The sequence below is a fragment of the Apium graveolens genome, chromosome 4, assembly GCF_009905375.1.
Source record: "Apium graveolens cultivar Ventura chromosome 4, ASM990537v1, whole genome shotgun sequence".
Classification (NCBI taxonomy): domain Eukaryota; kingdom Viridiplantae; phylum Streptophyta; class Magnoliopsida; order Apiales; family Apiaceae; genus Apium; species Apium graveolens.
In genome coordinates this window covers 272,570,826-272,592,402 of record NC_133650.1, presented here as the reverse complement: position 1 = coordinate 272,592,402, position 21,577 = coordinate 272,570,826, and the positions used below count along the sequence as shown (strand labels likewise).

At 34.7% G+C, this 21,577-nt stretch overlaps 1 protein-coding gene across 1 annotated transcript; it reads left to right on the top strand.

Moving 5' to 3' along the window:
* Nucleotides 1-5,940: 5,940 nt before the first annotated feature.
* Nucleotides 5,941-20,356, top strand: LOC141721002 (histone-lysine N-methyltransferase ATXR3-like). Its single transcript, XM_074523728.1, has 20 exons — nt 5,941-6,199; nt 6,394-8,620; nt 8,808-8,864; nt 9,739-10,914; nt 11,815-12,182; nt 12,282-12,812; nt 12,900-13,000; nt 13,918-14,953; nt 15,052-15,123; nt 15,213-15,323; nt 15,413-15,513; nt 15,998-16,097; nt 16,239-16,334; nt 16,616-16,783; nt 16,855-17,001; nt 17,119-17,172; nt 17,911-18,158; nt 18,239-18,347; nt 18,473-18,772; nt 19,936-20,356. Exons 2-20 carry the CDS (start codon nt 6,493-6,495, stop codon nt 20,110-20,112), a joined length of 7,080 nt encoding a protein of 2,359 aa, XP_074379829.1. The 5' UTR covers nt 5,941-6,199; nt 6,394-6,492; the 3' UTR covers nt 20,113-20,356.
* Nucleotides 20,357-21,577: the final 1,221 nt, after the last annotated feature.

Here is a 21,577-nt window from a genome sequence, read left to right as displayed (position 1 = left end):
ACCACACCATCTATTATTACCTCCGGTTCAATAACCATCGGAGTTTTTATACCTTTCTTTAAGAAGCTTGAATATTTGGGATTTGCAACTTGTAAAAACAAGAGCATCTTCTTCTTCCACATAATATAATTCTCTTTATCAAATTGTGGAATTTTAACGGTTCCAACTTTATGTGAAGTCATTATGAATTTTTGAATGAATAAAAATTCAAAGAGTTGAAAAATCACAAAAGTCTAGGATCTTGATTTGTTCGTTAATCAGAAGGCTCTGATACCAATTGTTAGGTCCCAATTTGTTTGTAGAAGGGGGGTTGAATGCAAACAATACCATTTAATCGAATAAAATGCGGAATAAAAATTGTGAAACAAAATTCAAGTTAAATAAAACTTTTATTAAACTTGAAAGGTGTTACAACTACGGTATCGGTTACAAGGGATTAATCTCAAATCAATTATTACAAATCTAGAATAAATTCGACATGAACTTTTTCTATTTTTGTAATTAAAAGATCAAATGCTAAATGCGATTTGAGATTAAGTTCTAGGGATTTTAATCCGCTAGATTGATACACAAGAACAAGATAAATATTTCTAGTTGATTGGATTTAACTTTACAATCTAGAAATTTAATCTTGAAGAAAAGCAGATGAAAAATAAAATGTTGTGCCTTTGTTTTCTGCTTCTTTTTCTCTTGTGTGTTCTGTTTTCTGTTTGATTGGATTCTGTAAGAGTGTTGATCAATAAAAGTCTTCTGCTTCTTTTATCAAACACCGAACTGAAAAATGTACTGGCATGACAATCTCTTTGGCCAGCAAGACTTTCGGTATGACAATATTTACAACTAGCAAGACAATCAAAATGAACTAGCAAGACTTTCGGTATGACTATTGATTGTCATACCGATTGTCATATTAGTTCAAATAAATTGTCTTGCTGAATTAATAACAGATTTTAATCTAAACAGAAATTCTAATAAGACAATTAAATGTATTGGCATGACTTTCGGTATGACTATCAATTGTCATACCGATTGTCATACTAGTTCAAAAGAATTATCTTGTTTTGAATTTAAGCAGATTTTAAACCAATTAAAATCTTGTAAATCCTCAATATAAATTCTAAATTAATTAATCAATTTAATTCAATTAATCAATAAATTAATCTTTGCAGATATAATTTATTTTCTTAATTAAATTAAATGACTTAATTAGTTAATAGAGAATTAATACTAACCCTGAGCAGCATCCATTCTTCTGACAATCTTCTGAAAATCACTGAGACTTATGAATCAATTCCGCCACTTCAATGTTGACACTCGATGTACTGTCTGGTTCATGAGTGACTAACTTCTGTGACGTTTCTTCATGTCTTGACTTTGATACTCTGATTTTCTTCAGATTAAATCCTTGTAATTATCTGATACTCTGACGAGATCTCTATCACTTGATTAAATCCACAATCTTGATTTATATCACTGAGGCATGATCAATTTCTTGAACTTCTTCCAGTGAATTAACTCCTCAAGTCTGTAGATGAACCTTGTTTCTGAATTCTTTGACAGATATTACTTTGTGAGATCTCTCTGACGGTCGATCCACTATTTACTTATTACATTCTTATTTGAGTTGAGTTGAATCCTCGAATATACAAATAGGCTATGACATATGACTTACATTGGGCTTGGCAGCTCATTACTTACAATTTCAGGTTTCGTCTAAGATTCGAGTTGGATAGCATTCAAGTTCGAGGATTTAGAATTGGAGTAGATTGAAGTGGTCGTGGCATGAATTTGTTTATGAATTATTGTTGTTTATGTGGTATGTATATTGTGTGTATCGAATAAAAATATAAAAGTGTATCAAAAGTGTTTATTTCGTATATCGTATCGTATTTTGTTATATATGTATGTGTTACTTGGCCTGCTAGTTGGATAAGTTGTTTTCTTCTTAGATGTATAGCTCATTACTTACAAATTTCAAGTTTCGTATAAGATTTAAGTTGGATATTATTGGAGTTCAGGGACTAAGGATTGGAGTAGATTGACTTTTGAATTTCCGTTAGCTGCGCTTTCATAGTAGTACCATTATAATAGAATTTTAGATTAATAATTATATTTTGTATTAGTTTTGATTTAGAATTAATATTCCGGAAGTGCAGGCTGTTACAGATGAGGGTGATTTTATATTTGATGATGGTAATTTTCTTGTGGTCGGCGGAGGTGTTGATAGTCGTCGGTGATGGTAATGGTCGGACATCGTAGTCGACGGTGGTTGTTGTTGATGTGTGCTTGAATTAGATAGAAAAAATGAAATATTAAAATATTAAAATGAATAGTAGGAGATTAATATAATGTATTTAAATGATATATTTAAATGAGTGGATAGAATTAGATCTCATATCTCACACAAATGTGGGTTCTTATTTGAGTAAGACCGTGTGTGTGTGTATATATGTATATGTATAGGGAGTTGCTCAAATGAGAACCCCGATTATTATGAGAACTGAGATTTAATCTCTGCCTCTTATTTTTTTTATCCTAAATTAAATGACAACCACTCATTTTATATTTTTAATTTATTTAACTCCCCATCACTGTCATCTATTGTGTTCGATCTCTCCACCTCCACTACCCAAACCACCTTCGCCCCCTCGGCGGTTCAACCCCCCCTCTCTCTCATATACATTATACATACAACATATACACAAAATCATCTTCATCATCCTCATACCTCAATCTCTCTCTATACATCGTTTTGCTCATCATCTTTAATTCCGTCGTTGCACAAGAATGAAGATCTATAAACCTTTACAACTGATGCTGATGTTGTTATGAAAAGTGCGCTGACCGACGAGCAAAAATGTGTTTTCAACAAAATCGAATAACTATTCAAAAATTATGAAATTTTGGGGATTTTTTTAGAAATGGTACCATAAGAAAATGGTCGAAATTTCAATTTAAAATGTATTGACCTTCTATGACATTTAAGCGACCGGTAAATCAATTACATATCGATGTTAGTCCCGAAAAAAAGTCATTCAAAATTTTTGAAGTTAATCTACATGGTAGAAGGCAAGATACGAAGGACAAATCCCAAGTTTCAAGTCTAAAAGATATTCGAAGAATATTTTAGGATTATTCGAATATTAAAAACAACATTTTGGAGCGACCAAAATGCATATTTATCTTTACCGATGAGTTAGACAAAAGTTTTGACTTGACATATATTCAAACGTAATATTTTCTTATAAAATAGTGACTATGAGGTTCTAGAAATAATTAAGTTTAAATTAAAATTGATTTTTATCTGGATTAGTAAGAATTTACAAGTAATTTTGAATAAAATTTATTTTTGGTATTTTGGCATGACTTTTAGCATTACAAGTTGAATATAAATTTTCGATAAATGTATTTAATATATTTAAGAGTAAAACAAGTATGACATGCTTTTAAATTAATTGACCAGTTTTGACTCGTAAAAGTGGTGTTTCTAAGTTCTCGAGAATTGTGCATTTGGACGTTACCTAGGTCTAATTGACAAATACAACCTAATATATATATATATATCATTGATTTGATTTATTAATCCCATGTCATGTCTAATAAAATGTGTTAGAGAATATTTTTGAGCGGGTTTATCCAGAATATCTTAGATCGACTCGATTCCAGAAAGTGTCACATATAAAACCCTAAGAAAGGATTATATGTGACTTAAGAATCTAATTTAATTCTAACTTTTTATTTTAAAAATCACCAAAACCTAAAGGTAAAAGTATTGACCTCTCATGGAAACTTTCTCAAAAGTTGTTACAATTGTAAAAATCACATGTGTATTTTACAAATGATTGTCCTGAAATGCTGAAGAAGATAAGGAAAAGTAGCAAGAGTGAAGATGACACGATAAATGAGAATTTGTTACTGTTATTAAGTGTATTTTTGACCATATTGAAATAAATATTGATGAATGGTAAATAACTCCCTCTGTCCCTCTCAATTTTTTACATTGGGGGACGGGGGCTTGGCACGCACTTTAATACTCTTATTAAATGTAATTGCATAGTTTTTTTTAATTTTTTTCCTTCTAAATAAAAATATAATGTTTAAACTTTTATATAAAAAAAGAAAATTTTAAAAATAAATTATGGAGATATACTTTATAGTTGTCTTAAAATGCGTGTCAAGCATGTAAAAAAAACTATAAAGAAATGAGAGGGACGGAGGTAGTAATACTCAGGTGCAATCCACCATTTTGCAACATTAAGACAAGATTAATCGAGATTTAAGAGGTGAAAAGGGGATTACATATAATTTTCATGAAATACAACGGTTACTTAAATGTGGTAGGGATTAAACTACTATGTAGCATGACCATATAAAATTTTATAGAGAAAGACCCCAATATGATCTTATATTATTTAACATTCCCCATTGACTATGGGATTGAAGAACATGACCAGACATATAGCAAAAACAATACCAATACCATCAAAATATTGAAATTGAACAAATGGGGTGGAAGGAATCGAACTCGAGACCCTCGTAAACCATACTCTAATACCATATTCAATAATCAGTCTATCTAAAAATTTTAAGTTATTAGAGAAAGGTCCAAGAAGGACCTTATATGTTCAACATAAAGTACTGCATCAAATTTTAATCAATCAACAATGAAGAATACAATAGATCGATAATGATATGCTAATTCGATCTATTGATAGATGCTAGAATGGTTTTAACTTATATTGAAAAAACGGATGCGCGGAAGATGTTTATAAAGTTAATATATTAGAGTTTCGAACGATAAACAATTCTCGTACAATAATATTAAAAATATTATATCAACTCGTAATCACACCAACAATCAATTCATAAAAATACATAAATGAATAATTATAAGAATGTTAATGCGGCTGCACGTACTCTCATGCTAGTTATACATAACATAAGTGTGCTATTAACAATCCATGTAATCTATTATGTGCAAAAAAAATTATACATATATCAACCAAACGTAATAGACTATGTTTAATTAACTAATCCTAATACAGAGCCTAGTGGGAGAATCTCAAATTGGGCCCAATTATCACTTTTAATTGACAACATATGTCGGCCTATTAACATGACGTTATCACCAACACATGAAATATATTACGAGGATTTTAACGATATGCATAAATATATTTTCATGTATATGTTTGTTCATTTGAAAATTATTCATATCTTATATGCGGGTGTCGATAATATATATAATGTATTAAACGTATATCAACAATATCATGTGATAATATATTTACTATATATGTTCATTTCTTATAGAAAATATGCATAAATTATATGCAGTTATTAACAATACACATAATATATTAAAAATATTGTTCCCGAGATTGTAATCATGCAAAAACCTTGAATTTAGAACATTTTACACCATAAAAGTAAAATGTCATATTTGTAATTTTAGTATTGAATGTGTATATACAAATTTATTGTTATAACTTTATACTTAAAAATGTTATAGTCATATGAATATCCTTTGAGGTTGTCCTTGTATCCGGTTATTCTCGTAAATATCATGCAAATACGATACGTAATTATATATTAACATGCATGTCTATTCTTTTTAAGAAAATATGTGTAACCAACGGCAGACAGCTATAAACGTTATATAAATATATATGCACGTATCAACGATGCACCGGATATATTATCCGATACTCATATTATATATTTACATATATACCTACTTTTTAATAAAATATGCATAATTTATGTGTGAAAATCAACATATATTTTTTTAATAACATACTTTTGGATATAAAAAGCCATATCCTGTGGAGGGTTGTGCAATTAGACCATAGCTAGTCATTTGAAGGTATTAGGACCTTGACCTTTGTATGGTTTAGCCAGGTGAAAGCAAACAAATATAAAAAGCAATCTCGGCCCAAAAAAACCATTATAGCAAAACAAATAAACATCCAAGGCCTTGCCCAGCAAAACCCAAGAACTTGAACTCAGATTTTATTAATCACAGCAAACAGAATATACAGAGAGAGAGAGAGAGCGCGCGAGAGAGGAGAGAGAGGAGATTTCGTCATAAGCTATTCCAACTCGTCATCGATCTTGTCTTTCCATTCTTTCGTTACTTATTTTCTCCCTCCATTATTATTCGAAAACCAAGAACAAGATTCATCATATACACATATTTGTAAGTTCTTGTATATGTATATAAATTCATATATGTTGTTACATGTGAATTTGATAAATTGTTGTTTTTTGTTTTTTTGATGTATTTACACTGACCCTTCTATGTATTTGTTTAATTTTTTTGTTTCTGTGTCTATTCACTTGCATTACATTGCTTCATTTGTATAATTTGTGTTCTTGTTTTTATGAAATTAGGGTTTTAATTCAAGAAATTGCATTATGAGCATTCGTGGCCCTGGTGAAGTGGAGAAGTAGGGCTCAAGTAGAACTTTTTGAGGTTTTTTTCGGACTTAAATGGGTGATGGTGGTGTTGCATGTGCTCATTTACAGCCTGTTATGGACCAATTTTCGGGTTCTGAGAGTTCAGGTTTGAGTTTTCGCGGTGGAAAAGAGAGTAAATTTGATTCCAAGGTGGTGAATTTTGATGAGAAAGAGATGAAGAGAAGTACGGAGATAAGTGCAATGGGGTGCTTTGGTAATAGTAGTAGTAGTAGTAAAGAGGTTCAGAATGGGGAGATTGAAGATGAAGTTGAAGAGGGTGAATTGAGGTTGTCAGAAGGGGAGGAGGTTGAGAATGGTGAGTTTGTTGCGGAAAAGAGGCGAGAATTTGAGGGTAGGATGGAAAAGGAAGAGAGTGTAGCTGTGGATTATTGGAGGAAAAGGCACAGAGTAAAGGGTGAGTTTTTATTAGGGAAAGGGGATAATGGGAAGTTTAGTTTGGATGATTACGAAAACGGTGAGCTTGAGCAGACGGAATTTAGGTCCTGGAGAGAGCAAAATGATGAACTAGAAAACGGAGAGTTCGTTCCTGAAGAATGGCATGACAGTGAAATCATGAAAGAAGAGGATAATTACTCAAGAATGCGTGGGTATGCTTCAAGGGACAAGGTGCGGAAATGTGATTCAGAAGGGACACCACCTTTAGCTAAGTATAGAGGTGAAAAAGATTGCGGTAGAAGAAGTAACCAGCTTAATAAGAGTTCTTCGAGGTCAGAAGCTAAGCAGGACAGGAAACGGAGAATCAGTTCGAAAATTGAGGATAAGGAGGGCTTCTCTAAAAATGAATATCAAAAGAGCAGGAGCCATGGTAGAAAATACTTATCAGGGAATAGATTAAAGAGGCATGGCACTGACTCCGATAGCACTGATCACAGAAACTTCAGTGATTATGATGATACAGTGTCTAAAAGTCGGAGACTTTCTGATAATGTTACTTGTTCTGGATACTTCGACCACCATCAACAGACATCTATGGACAGACCATATCGATATTCTATGTCATCCAGAAATATGCCGTCTGACAGGTATTCATCTAGAAAATATGAATCTTCTTTGTCATCTAAAGTCATTTACGACAGGCATAATAATAGTCTACATCAATATGAGCGGTCCCCACATGAACAGACCCGCTACCGTGATCATCGTGAGAGGAGTCCTACTCCAGCTCAACATGAAAGATCGGATTATGATCGGAGCCGTTATCAAGAGAACAGAGAAAATCCTAGTTATTCAGACTGGTCACCTCATGGGGGCCGTATTCAAGAGAACAGAGAAAGTCCTAGTTATTCAGACTGGTCACCACAGCGGAAAGATAGAACTCCAATCATTAGGGAGCATTCCCCAGTAAATCGGGCAGGATCCAGTAAGTATAGGAAACCAAATAAGAAAAGTGGATCGCATGGCAAGAAGCAGCGTCAGCGTGGTAAGAAACTACAGGAAAAGGTGCACAATGTAAAGAAACCTGATGGAAGAGACTCAGAATTTCCAGCGAAGGAGGCTGACAACAAGAAAAATCTTGATTCTGGCTATAAATCAGAGAAAATGGCTAATCTTCAATATCACAGGGAAGAAATCTCTTCTAGTCCCTGTTTGAATAAGAATGATTCTCTTCAGGTCAACGGAACTACTGAAGAACTGCTTTCTATGGAAGAGGACATGGATATCTGTAATACACCACCACATGTACCTGTTGCAGCAGACTCAAATTTAGGGAAATGGTTCTACTTGGATCAGAACGGAATGGATAGGGGCCCTTTTAGATTGTGTGACCTGAAGATGCTCGTGGAAGACGGGATTCTTATTTCAGATCACTTCATTAAGCACTTAGACAGTGACATATGGGTGACTGTTGAAAATGCAGCTTCCCCATTAGTCGCTTCCAATTTTCCATCTAATACTTCGGACACTGTTACCCAGTTAGAAACTCTTCCTGAGCCTCCTGATAATGAATTGGATGATATAGGACATGTGATGCGATTTGCTAGTCAGAGAGGTGATGCGAAGGTGGCAGATTCTTCTGAACCGATGATTTGTAATATATCTGCATCAGAGGCCACACCTGATTTTCATCTTGACGAACGAGTTGGTGCACTATTAGAGGGTTGTACCATCACTCCGGGCAGGGAACTCGAGGCAGTAGGCGGTAACTAAAATTCTCTCTCACTCTCTCTCTCTCTCTCTCTCTCTCTCTCTCTCTCTCCCCCCCCCCCCCCCCCCGCTCTCCCCCTCCCTCCCCCCCCCCCTCCCCCCCTCCCTCCTGCCCCCTCTCATTCATTTTACGTATGTAGTCTAACCCGGACTTAGGTCATCGTGATTCTGTCATCTTTCAGAAGTGCTGCAAATGACTTTTGACAAAATGGAGTGGGAGATTTTGGGAAATTGTGAAGGTACAACTAATCATACCTTAAAGTGTTTCATTTGGAATCTGAAATAATTGTATTGTCAATGGTATTGCATTTTATTCCAGCATTTGCTTGTCTGACCCATGGGAATGTACTTATGTACATACATCATAACTGCCGATGCTTTTGGTATGTTCTGATGTTTATAATCAACTGATCATGAGTAGATAGTAATCTTCTTATGTGGTTGATCTTTTCTCTAAATTTCTATCGTTGACCAGGTATGCTTGTAAAGAATTTGGATATCACACCTGATCTACTGCCATATTTTGGTATATAATAGACTTTACAGATACGATCTCCGAAAACCATCAAATTTGGGGTCCCTTGTACTTATTTGTCTATCTTCTTACCTTTTTCCCAAGTTGATGTATTCTCCATCTGCTTTAGATGTATTATATAGAGGTTCATAAGTTTTTTTTGCATATATATATAATATATATATATATTAGAAAAAACAAAACTTGAGAAAAGGATTAAGGATGTAGGAGCAGGTTGAGTTCTGCAGAAGGTATACACTATACATTAGGCCATTTATTTTTTAAATTCAGGATGTGATTAAGGATTAAGGATGTGATTTATTTAAAATGCTACTATTGTAGATTTCGCAAGTGGCAGTGCTTTGAACATTTACAATACTTATGATTGGATCGAATAAGCTGCAAACTACAAAACTATTGACATACTTGCTTGAGGAAACAGTTAATCATCTTCATAGACTTTATCTTACGTAGTTCCAGTTCAATATGTTTTATTCTTTTGATGATGGCATTAGTTTCTGCAAAACACTATTATTATGCAGTTTTCAGGATATTATTATTCACAAGAATAGACCTGACATGTAGTCTACATCATGCAGAGGAACATGTTGATCAAAAGGGAGAAAGATACTCATCTCATCACCTAGATGACATCTTAAAAAGACGAGAAACAAGTTTTAGTGAACCATATGTTGACAGTGATAATCTGTCTTCCTGTGGTGATTTGTTCTCGGGCAGATGGTCATGCAAGGGTGGGGATTGGAAGAGGAATGATGAAGCTTTCCAAGATAAATCATTTGGAAAGAAGTATGTTCTAAATGATGGTTACCCTTTATGTTTGATGCCAAGATCAGGGAATGAGGACCCTCGGAGGCGTCAGAAAGATGAATCTTGTTATCCTTCTAATGGAAGACTTAATCTCCCACTTTGGGCATTTTCCTCGCCAGATGAATTGAATCATTCTAGTAGTATTATCAGATTAAGTCAAAGTAAATCTGTTGCTGTTAGGGGAGTGAGAGGAACAATGCTTCCAGTTATCCGAATAAATACCTGTGTTGTTAAGGACCATGGTTCCTTTGTATCTGAACCTCGCACAAAAGCTAACGTGAAGGATATGTACTCTTTAAGGGCTAGCAGACACTGTTCTTCAACGACTGATATAAAGAGACCATCAGAAGAAGGTGATTTGAGCATTAAGAACATGCATGATCAAAACTCGGAGGGAGGTCTGAAAAGCTTAACTTTCATTAATGTACCGAAAGACCGTCTTTGCACAGCAGATGATCTTGAGTTACATGTGGGTGACTGGTATTACCTTAATGGTACTGGACATGAACAAGGGCCATTATTATCTTCAGAGATACAGGTATTGGCAGAACAGGGTATCATTCAGAAACATGCCAGTGTTTTCAGAAAAGTTGATAACATCTGGGTTCCGGTTATCTTAGTAGCACAGGCTTCTCAAGCTGCTGGAAAGATCAAAAGAGAGACCAGTTGTATGTCTGGTGATAATTCTACAGATTATCATTCAGAATCCAAGTGTGATGCCCTTATTGAAACCTTTCCTTTTAACTCATTGGACAGTTTGCATCCACATTATATTGGTTATACTCGAGGCAAGCTCCATGAACTGGTAATGAAGTCTTACAAGAGTCGGGAATTTGCTGCAGCTATTAATGAGGTTCTTGAACCATGGATCAGTGCGCGACAGCCACGAAAAGAGATGGAAAAATACACAAATAATGTGTCTGTCAATAATCGATTCCAAAGATCAGGTACAACTGAATCTAATATAAGATTTGTATGCTTTTGGATTCTTTATGTCTACATGTTAGGAAGTAATGCATCATATAGTTCTTCAATTCTGATCAGTTAGTAGGGGTACAAGTCAAGGTGGAATCTGTCCTTCTATTATAGATTTTGAATTGGACCTCATATCTGACCAGTCAAAATTAAAACTGGCTGTTACTTATTTTCACTCCGGAGTGTTGGCATGGAAACATTAAGTAATATGCCAGGCAGTGTTGTGTAAATGTATTACTCTGTGGTCGATTCTCGGGCGAATAATGAAAACTATAAATGCACGCAAGCAAACGTAACAGCCATGTGAGGATGCTTCTCACTCCAAGCATGATAGGTCAAGCTTCAGAGTAGTATAGTATTTAAGCATGAAAATCTTGGTAGTTTTAATTGTGTATAGCTAGCAAAGATGTTTTTGAACCCACTAAAAGGTAAAAACTGAAGTATAATATATTGTTGCACACTTGCACATGTGACCTGGCCCAGTTTTGTCTTTATGTGTTGTGTGAATGTCAATTGAATCGATTCAAGCAAACTTTTTTTTCCCTTAAGCTATCAAGTTTCTTATGAAACTTTGCTTTATGCCATCATAACTTTTAATATCGTGACTTGTCATTACCACCTGCTCTTCTAATTAAAGATCTGATTATCATTTGTTCTTAATACTGGGGTGAATTTTTGCTGCCATAGAATTTTTTTAAGGCATTTCACCTACTCCATTTTGCATAAGAAAGAAAACTTGTTATTTACTTTTTTGTGGTGTAGTCAACTTGCAAAGTTAGGTTTACTATGTCCTCTTCTTCCTTATGCACTACTTTCCTCCCTTATAATTTTTTATAAACATACGAATAGTAAAGCATTACTAATTGGTGCAGATCAATATCGTGACATTAAAAGAGCCAGACTTCTGGTTGATGGAAGTGAAGAAAATCATGAATTAGAAGCAGATGTAACGGCAGTCCAGAATGATGAGTGCTTGTTTGAAGATCTTTGCAAGGATGTTACATTTTCTAAAGAAGACATTGCAGCCGAGATTCAAATCGGATGCTGGGGTCTTCTTGACGGCCTTGTGCTTGCACGAGTATTTCACTCTCTGAGGGCTGACCTAAAATCTCTTGTTCATGCTGCATCAACCTGTAAGCACTGGAGATTTGTGTCGAAATTATACAAAGATATCTGCGTACAAGCTGACTTGTCCTCTGTTGCTCCCTATTGTACTGATTCGATGATATGTAGCATCCTGGTAAGTTGAAACTTAAAATAATTTCTTATCAGATGTTTGTATGGCTGCTGCTACAAATAGGCTGATATCTTTGAAATGTGATGGTAAATTTCCTTGCAGGAATGTTATAATAAAAAAAAGATTACTTCACTGGTTTTACGTGGTTGCACAGATATTACTTCTGGTACACTTGAAGGAGTTCTTCAGTTGCTACCTTCTATATCACATGTAGATATTAGAGGTTGCAGCCAGTTTGAAGACTTGATATCCAGGTTTCCAAGTATCATCTGGGTAAGTAGCCGTGGTCTACATTCAAGAACGAGGACTCTCGAACACATAAATGAGAGAACATCAGTGTTTAAGATTTCTGATGGTATAGGTAGTCAATATGAGGATTCTAGCGGCCTGAGACATTATTTAGAAAATTTAAGTGTGAGAGACGGTGCAAATCAGTTGTTTCGCAGAAGCTTGTATAAACGTTCAAAACTTTTTGATGCAAGGAGATCATCATCCATCCTGTCTAGGGGTGCCCATTTAAGGCGCCTGGTTATCAGAAAATCAGAGAAGGAATATAAAAAGGTGGAGGAATTTCTCACATCAAGATTAAAGGTTATCATGAAGGAGAATACCTTCGATTTCTTTGAGCCCAAGGTACAAAGATACTTGCTCTCTTTTGTTGGTGAGTTATTTATATCTTATTATCTTATTGTGAGTTGTATCCTTTTTAAAAATTGCCAGGTTGCAGAGATTACACGCAGAATGCAGAATGGTTATTATGCTGGCCACGGACTGAGCTCCATTAAGGAAGATATAAGCCGGATGTGCAGAGACGCGATGAAGTAACCTATGCTTCCTTTTAAAAAAAAAAAATTCTTCCCTTGCCCTTTCATTAAATTTTTGGGTTTATAATGTACGGCAAGCTCGCAAGACATAGATTAATCAGTACAAATGGCTTTGGATACCCATATCCAGATCTAGAGTATTCAAGATATAAAATATATGCCTAATATATGTTGTATTAGTTATCTATTTACTCCTGGATGATATTTTGGAACTTACTGAGTTAGGAAGTAGTTAAGGTTGCATATAAATAGTGGTTTTAATTCCTTATTTTTGGTCATAAAAAAAATTCTTAAATTTTTGAATTAGTGAATGTCCCCTCCTCAAATTCTGCTCATGAATTTTTTTCTTAAAATGTACTCCGCTATACTAGAATCTAATGCTGTGGTAAACAATTGTGTAGGTATTACTAAGATCTTGAATTTTACTGTGGGATGTCTTAGATCAAGTCCAATGCTTGATGCAAAATTGCTATAGCCTTTGCTTTTTGGTGCTAAAATAGAACAACTCCAATGCTAGTTGCAGTTTTGCAACTAAATAATTGCAAATTTAACTAATTTTTTATCTCTCCTAAATTTCATTTAAATCACACCAATATGCATTTCAGTTATGGTTATTTGATGATGTGGCTAGATGCATATATGCTCCTTTGGTTTCAAATTTAGAACCAAGTATGCATTTATGCATATTTGCATCCAAATATTGAACCCCTATGGAGTTGAGATTTTTAACATTTGGTTCCAAATTATAAAAATGCAACCAACTTTAGCATTGCATTGGACTTGCTTGACTTTAAATTATATGTATGTGTTAAATTATTGTATTAGAGTTCACAATCTTTATTGGCAATAATTATTTTTTTATGAGTTATTAGTATGTGAACTGATCATGTTGTTTTACTTTCATATTAAACCAGAAGAAAAAACCGGGGTGATGCCAGAAGCATGAATAACATCATTACCTTGTTTATTCGGCTTGCCACAAGTTTGGACAATGGCTCAAAATCTTTCCATGAGAGCGAGGAGTCGATAAAGACATGGAGAGATGACTCACCTCCGGGGTTCTATACTGCTTCCTCAAAGTACAGGGAAACCAATAAACTAACTGATAGGAGATACGCGATAAGGGGTAATGGATCATCCTTTCTCAATGGTGTGCCTGATAATGGACAGTATGTTTCTGATGAAGAAATTAAGCGACATCTATCCAAGTTAAATAAAAGGTCCATGGATTTAGGAAGTGAAGCATCTTATGGATCATCTGAAAGAACGGAAACAGATGATAACTCTTCTTCCTCAGAAAGTGAATTGAATTTTGAGTCGGAAGGCAGAGGAAAGGAGTCAAGATGGGATGACTATTTTAATGCAGATGATAGTTGTGAGGCTTTTTCTGAGAACCGTGAATGGGGTGCCCGTATGACAAACGTGAGTCTTGTGCCCCCTGTTACTAGGAAATATGAAGTGCTTGATCGCTATGTCATTGTAGCGGATGAGGAAGAAGTGGAAAGAAAGATGCAGGTGTCTTTACCTGATGAATATAAGGAGAAGCTTGATCTCCAAAGAAGTGGCACCGATATGTCAATGGAAATTCCTGAAATTAAAGACTATAAACCTCGGAAGCGGCTTGGAGATGAGGTGTTGGAACAAGAAGTTTATGGCATTGATCCATACACGCATAATCTGCTACTTGATTCAATGCCTGAAGATTTTGATTGGCCTCTTTCTGATAAACGTGTCTTTATTGAAGATGTGCTCCTCCGTACTTTAAATAAGCAAGCCAGAACCTTCACAGGCACTGAACAAGCTCCTATGAAGTACTCACTGGAGCCTGTTATTGCAGACATCCTTAAAACTTCTGAGAAAGACCATGATACACGAACCATAAGAGTATGCCGATATATTCTAAATTCCATTAAAAGTCGTCCCAAGGACAATTATGTTGCTTACAGAAAGGTAACATGTAGCTGCATAAATAATGGCATCAGTTTCCAATCATTTACTCAGTAAAAATGTTTTTTGTATCATTACTTCTGTTTTGATGTTCTGAACAGGGGCTTGGTGTTGTATGCAACAAAGAAGGTGGCTTTGTTAAGGACGATTTTGTTGTGGAGTTTCTGGGAGAGGTAATAATGTGTTCTTGATTATGTGCTGCAGATTTAGAGTTCTAAGCCAATCTTGTGTGTTAAAGTTTGATCTTTCCTCTTGATGACAGATTTACCCTGCCTGGAAATGGTTTGAGAAGCAAGATGGGATTCGTTCTTTACAGAAAGACAGTAAAGATCCAGCACCGGAGTTCTACAATATTTACCTTGAGAGGCCAAAGGTATCGTGAGGTCTTTTATATATATATATATATATTTAATTGTCATTATTCCTGTCAATAATTTACCTGATTGTGCATTTTTGTGGCAGGGTGATGCTGATGGTTATGATTTAGTAGTTATTGATGCAATGCACAAGGCTAATTATGCAAGTCGCATTTGTCATTCTTGTAGCCCTAATTGTGAAGCAAAGTTAGTTTCTTCTTCCTTGGTCTTAATAATATTTATACTCGTGTAAACATTTATTTTTTCCCTCCTACCAAGGTATGTAATGTGACTATCATTATGTGTTTATCATTTCTTTATTTATACTTATGTTAATAGTAACTTTTTCCCTCCTAAGGTATGTGATGATGAATATGTGTTTATCACTTCAGCTCAAACTCCTATTAATACTTGGAAATCTTCTCTTAAGAGGAAAATGTCTTTATTTTTCCATCATTGACTTTTAGTTTGTTGCCTATACTTGGTTATCCAGGATTGAATCTAATAATTCTCTTGATACCTAAAACTACAATGGCAAATTATATTTTTCTAAAGATCTCTGTATATGTTTGACGCTGATTTTTTACCGCATCATAATTTGTTACCCCGGTTTATATTTTGTTTCACCACACATGAATGAAGCATCTTAGCTGTCTTGAAATTATATTTACCTTCTTGTTGATGGTTGCAGAGTAACTGCTATTGAGGGTCAATACCAAATTGGTATATATACTGTACGCCCTATTGGATATGGTGAAGAAGTGACATTTGATTATAACTCTGTTACAGAGGCAAGTCACTCTAGCCTTCCAGAGTTTTTTTTTTTAAATCTTTTTTTGGTGCTGAGATTGTCTTGAGACAGTACTTTGTGTATGTTGTGTATTTTGTGTTAATATGTCGTAGGACGCTCATGTTTGTTGTAAATGCTTCAGAGTAAGGAAGAATATGAAGCATCTGTTTGCCTGTGTGGAAATCACGTGTGTCGCGGAAGCTATTTAAATCTGACTGGGGAAGGAGCCTTTCAGAAGGTACCAGTATAATTAATATTACATTCAAAATGTGAATGGATGGTTGTTAGTTTCCTTTGCTAAATGGTGAAATCCTAATCTCCTAGATATTCCTAGGAATTTTTGACTCCCACATACGTGGATTAATGCCTTGCTTAATTACTTCATGCCTGTTTTATAGTTTTTTATTGTCCTCGGTAAAATGATTTGAAACAAATTTATTGCTAAAGTTTTTTTAAAAAAAAAATCAGTCTTTAAGTTTTTATTGCATATGTGATATGTCTATCTGTAATCTTGTCCAGGTACTTAAAGAGTCCCATGGAATTCTTGATCGACATCAATTGATGCTAGAGGCATGTGAAGTGAATTCAGTATCTGAAGATGATTACATTGAGTTGGGGAAGGCTGGACTCGGCAGTTGTTTACTTGGCGGGCTTCCTGATTGGCTAATAGCTTATTCTGCTCGTTTGGTATTAATTTATCCCCTGCCTACCATGACTGCACGTTATTTATAGTACTTATTTTCTTCTGTACCTTGAAGGTGAGGTTTATCAATTTTGAGAGGGTCAAGCTTCCAGCTGAGATAATAAAGCATAATACGGAAGAGAAGAACAAATATTTTGCTGAGGTTGGCTCGGAATATGAGAAAGCTGAGGACGAATATGAGAAAGCTGAGGCTGAAGTGCAGGTGAGCACAGTTGTTTGCATGTAGCAGCTTAGCATGTTCTTGTTTCTTTTGCATATTTAAGAAGAACATGAGTTACTTGCTAACGTTCTTATTCTTATTCTTCTGGATTGGGTATAGGCTGAGGGTGTCTACAACCAGCGACTTCAGAATTTGGCTCTTACTCTGGACAAGGTATCTTCGCTTATGAATGCCACTTGTCTTCGTTTCATATGAAGGAAAGATTCCGTTTTTAAAACATTTAGATCCCTTTGCTCAACTAATTGTCTAATTGTGATGTCTGAACTAGCCTTATAAATCATATTGTTTGCACGAAATGGCAAAAACAGAAAACTTGGAAGTCACTGGTTGACCCAGCAAAAAAATTCAATGGGGGCAACATATACATATAATAAATAATAATAATAATAATAATAATAATAATAATAACATATAATAATGAAATTATTCCAAATAAGACATAAATTCTATTTTATATTGGTTTTTAACTCATTTTCATCACATAAAAATGGATTATTAGTTGTACTTTCAATTTTCTCTTTTCGCTTAGTTATGTTCTTTTATAGTTTTGGTTGGGCTAGAGTCAGAAATGGGATTTTGCTGATGGGTACATAAGTTTATTTTAGTGGGAGCACAGACTAAATTTTACAATTTTATCAAGTAAGACAAGATGAGTGGGGACTGGGGGTGGCCCTTCTTCCCTCTACTTAACAAGTAGATGCTTCCCCTATGAGAGTAATGCCAACATATACTACATTAGTTTGGAAATTATCTTTTGAATTTAACTGGAATTCATAAGTTTGAAATTCTTTATTATTTACTAGATTTAAAGTTCTATTAAAAACATTGGCTAATCACACTTGTAAATCTTTTAAGCAAATAACTTGGCCACAATTTGAAATATTTTTACAGGTAAGATATGTTCTGAGACGTGTTTTTGGTGATCCATTAGAAGCACCACGTCCACTTGAGAGGCTTAGTCCTGTAGAAGCAGTTTCCCATGTATGGAAAGGAGAAGGATCACTTGTTGATGAACTATTGCATTGTTTGGCTCCCTACATGGATGATAGAGAACTTGACAGTCTCAAGTCCAGTATACATGCTCATGACCCATCTGGTTCTGAGGACATTAAGGGGGCGCTTCGCAAATCTTTGCTATGGTAAGACAGCTTGAACTCTTCTTCAGAAATACTAATATCTTTGAATTATGCATTTTAATTTTGTTTTCCTACCATCCCAGGCTGAGGGATGAAGTCCGGAATCTACCATGTTCATACAAGTGTCGGAATGATGCTGCTGCTGACTTAATCCATCTGTACGCTTATACAAAGTGTTTCTTCAGAATACGGGTAAGTCATATTAGGCAGTTAATATTCTGTGGGTGTTTTTTTTTGGGGGGGGGGGGGGGTTACGACGCTATTATAGCTGCATATTCGCTTTGTGGGCCATGTTACCTGACTTTTATGTTTCCCAGGAATACAAATCTGTAACATCGCCACCTGTTTATATCACTCCTCTTGACCTGGGTCCCAAGTACGCTGATAAACTGGGATCAGATTGTCACGAGTATTGTAAGACATATGGTAAGAATTACTGCTTAGGACAGCTAATTTTTTGGTATAACCAAAATGCAGAGCCAGATTGTAGTCTAGCCGAAGGGAGCAGAGGCTGTTTGTCTCTACCCGATATTAGCTCGTTTTATGCCAAGGTTAATAAGCCGTCAAGACAGAGAGTATACGGTCCCAGAACTCTGAAACTAATGCTGGCAAGGATGGTGAGTTTAATTGTTTATATATTTCATTACCTTGGATAGCAGATAACTGAACTTTATTGATCCATTACAAGTACATGCCTGTGCAATCTCTTTGGTTATCGGTTACTTTTGAGCTGCTAAACTGTTGACCTTTCGGCATCTTAAATATATAATACAAATATATATTATATATATATTATATATAGGCAAATTATCCACAGCCAACGATGGCTGGGATACACCAGCCGCAATATTACATTGCGGGCTGCTGTATCCCATCCAACGATGGCTGGGGATCAGTTCCCTTATATATATATATGTATGTATATACGTATATATATGTGTGTGTGTGTATATATATATATATATAGAGAGAGAGAGAGAGAGAGAGAGAGAGATTACCTCAGGGAACTTTTCCTGAGATACAAAATAAAATCATCTTATTTTTGGCACTTATGTATGCAGATCCAATCAAAAAATTGTTCACTTCCCTTATTACATATATGATATATCTCTATTTATTCTATCTCTCTCTCTCTCTCTCTCTATATATATATATACACGTACACCTTGAAAATGAATCTCATGAAAACGTACATCTTGATCATTTTCTCCAGACTTTAAGCTATAGTCCTGTTTTTTTCGGTTGACCTACCTTAATATTTTTAAAAGTTGATTTGGATAAAGTATCAAATATTGAGTACAAGTTGATACACATATGGTAAGAGTGTGCAGTTTAGGTGTTGTTAATTAGGGGCCATTTGGTTTGTTGACGGGAATCGGGAGGGGGATGGGAGTAAATGGGAATAGGATGATTTGGAGCCCCAAGGAGTTTGTAGGGGAAGATTTCCGGTCAATGGGAAAGAGATTTATATTCCAAATAATCAAATTACTCTTAAGTTTCCAATTCCAAATGACCGGGTTCATTTACCATCAAAGAGACTCCCTTGGTAGTATGTATAGTTCAATGAAAGGGTTACAACCTTTATAAAATTTGTATTATACTAAATTTCACTGCATTCAGTCAGTGATGTCTACTGTATGTTCGCGGTAAAGTGGCATGTGCTAGAAACAATATAAAGAACGAGGCCGTTTTTTTGTTATTTGTGTAGAAGTTGTTTTTGTATATGATTAAATATTCTGACCTGAGAATGTTTTTAATCCTGCATGTTGTTATCTGCCAGGAGAAACACATGCAAAGACCATGGCCTAAGGAACAAATTTGGTCATTTGAGAATTCAATAAAAATTGTCGGCAGCCCAATGCTGGATGCTGTTTTACACAATGCTCCACTAGACAAGGATATGGTGCATTGGTTGAAGCACAGACCATCAATTTTTCATGCCAAATGGGATAGGTAGTTCAAGCAGTAGCTGCTTTGTAATGCAGTAGAGAATTTCCAATTGGTTTGGAAACATAATTTTGATCATTAATATAATAGGTTTCTATTTAATACATGGAGGTTGCCTATTATTTCAAAGCAACATTCCATCAAGCATCTGTTGCTTTTTTGTTCTTGTGTACAGTTTTTCTTTGAACTCATGTAACTAGTAGCTTGGCTTAATTTTAGCCTCTTAATTTGTATTATTTTGTTTAGTTCACATATTTTTGCATTCTAAAGTGACAAGTTCATAGTATAATTGGATGGAAATAATTGCCCATGCTATATGCACTTTATAAATTTTAGGCATTGTTTCCTTTATTATTTCTTTTGAAAATAATGATAATAGTTGTAGATGATAAATATAGGTGTTATTTGGGGCAAAATTTAGTGCCCCTATGATGGTAATAATATACAAACAAATATATTATTATTATTATTCACTATAAAGTATCTATTTTATAAATATAATATTACTTTTTAGTATTCAAACAATTTTAAAGCTACAATTTTAGTTTTAATTTTCTAATAAGTATCCACCTTTTAGATAAATTTCAGGTTGAAGTGTAATCGAACATGTTATTCAAGTTTTAGATAAATTTCTATTGGAGCCAGATTTAAACTCTTAACTCGTGTGATGAGTGTCACTGAATTATTTCATCATGTTCAAATGTTTAAGAATTAACATCTAAGAATGAACATCGTGTTCAAAATGGGCTCAAATGGTCTAATATTTAAGAACTAACATCATGCTCAAATGGTCTAATATTTTGAGAAATAATATAATTTATGTAAATTTTAGAAACAGAAATCTTATTATTACAAACTTTTAAACTGCAGAGATCAAAATATGAGTTTTTGTAAAACAGCAATTTCACCGTCTTCTCCGGCGAGTCGCCGGCGGCCGGCTGAAACCACCTAGAACTATGCCAGAAAGTGCAGATCAGTTGTTCAGATGGCCAGGAATCTCATCGTGGCACTGAAATCTCCAAACATCGTTCCAGTTGACTAGAAAATCGACTAGAACTTTTCCGATTCCGACGAGCTTCGCAACTCCGGCGAGCTCAATCTGGTTATCCTCTGTTCTCCAAACTTACATCATTCGATTTGTTTTTCAACGATCTACAAACTGGTAACAACAATTTCATCTAATAACCCCTAACAAAGAAACACCTAATTTCCAATTAAGAACATTCAAACACATAAACCCTAATTCTTCAATTCGAGAATCAAACAACAATTTGAACATGTTATTGAACTCCAAATTCATCATATAATATACCAAAATGATCAGGAAGAAAAGATCTACATGATTCAGGCATCAATTCATATAAACATCAACATCAAAAATTTCCTCTTTTAATCACTAATTAATTCGAATTAAAATAAATAAGAAAATAGCCTTGATTTCTGCACTGAGATGGATGGTTGATTATGAAAGAGCT

What these genes read in the sequence shown, in the direction of transcription:
- LOC141721002 (XM_074523728.1), top strand. Translation starts at nt 6,493, where the DNA reads ATGGGTGATGGTGGTGTTGCATGTGCTCATTTACAGCCTGTTATGGAC. An exon ending in TCGATTTCTTTGAGCCCAAG is followed by an intron (nt 12,813 to 12,899) that starts GTACAAAGATAC and finishes AAAAATTGCCAG; the next exon opens with GTTGCAGAGATTACACGCAG. An exon ending in AGCCCTAATTGTGAAGCAAA is followed by an intron (nt 15,514 to 15,997) that starts GTTAGTTTCTTC and finishes TGATGGTTGCAG; the next exon opens with AGTAACTGCTATTGAGGGTC.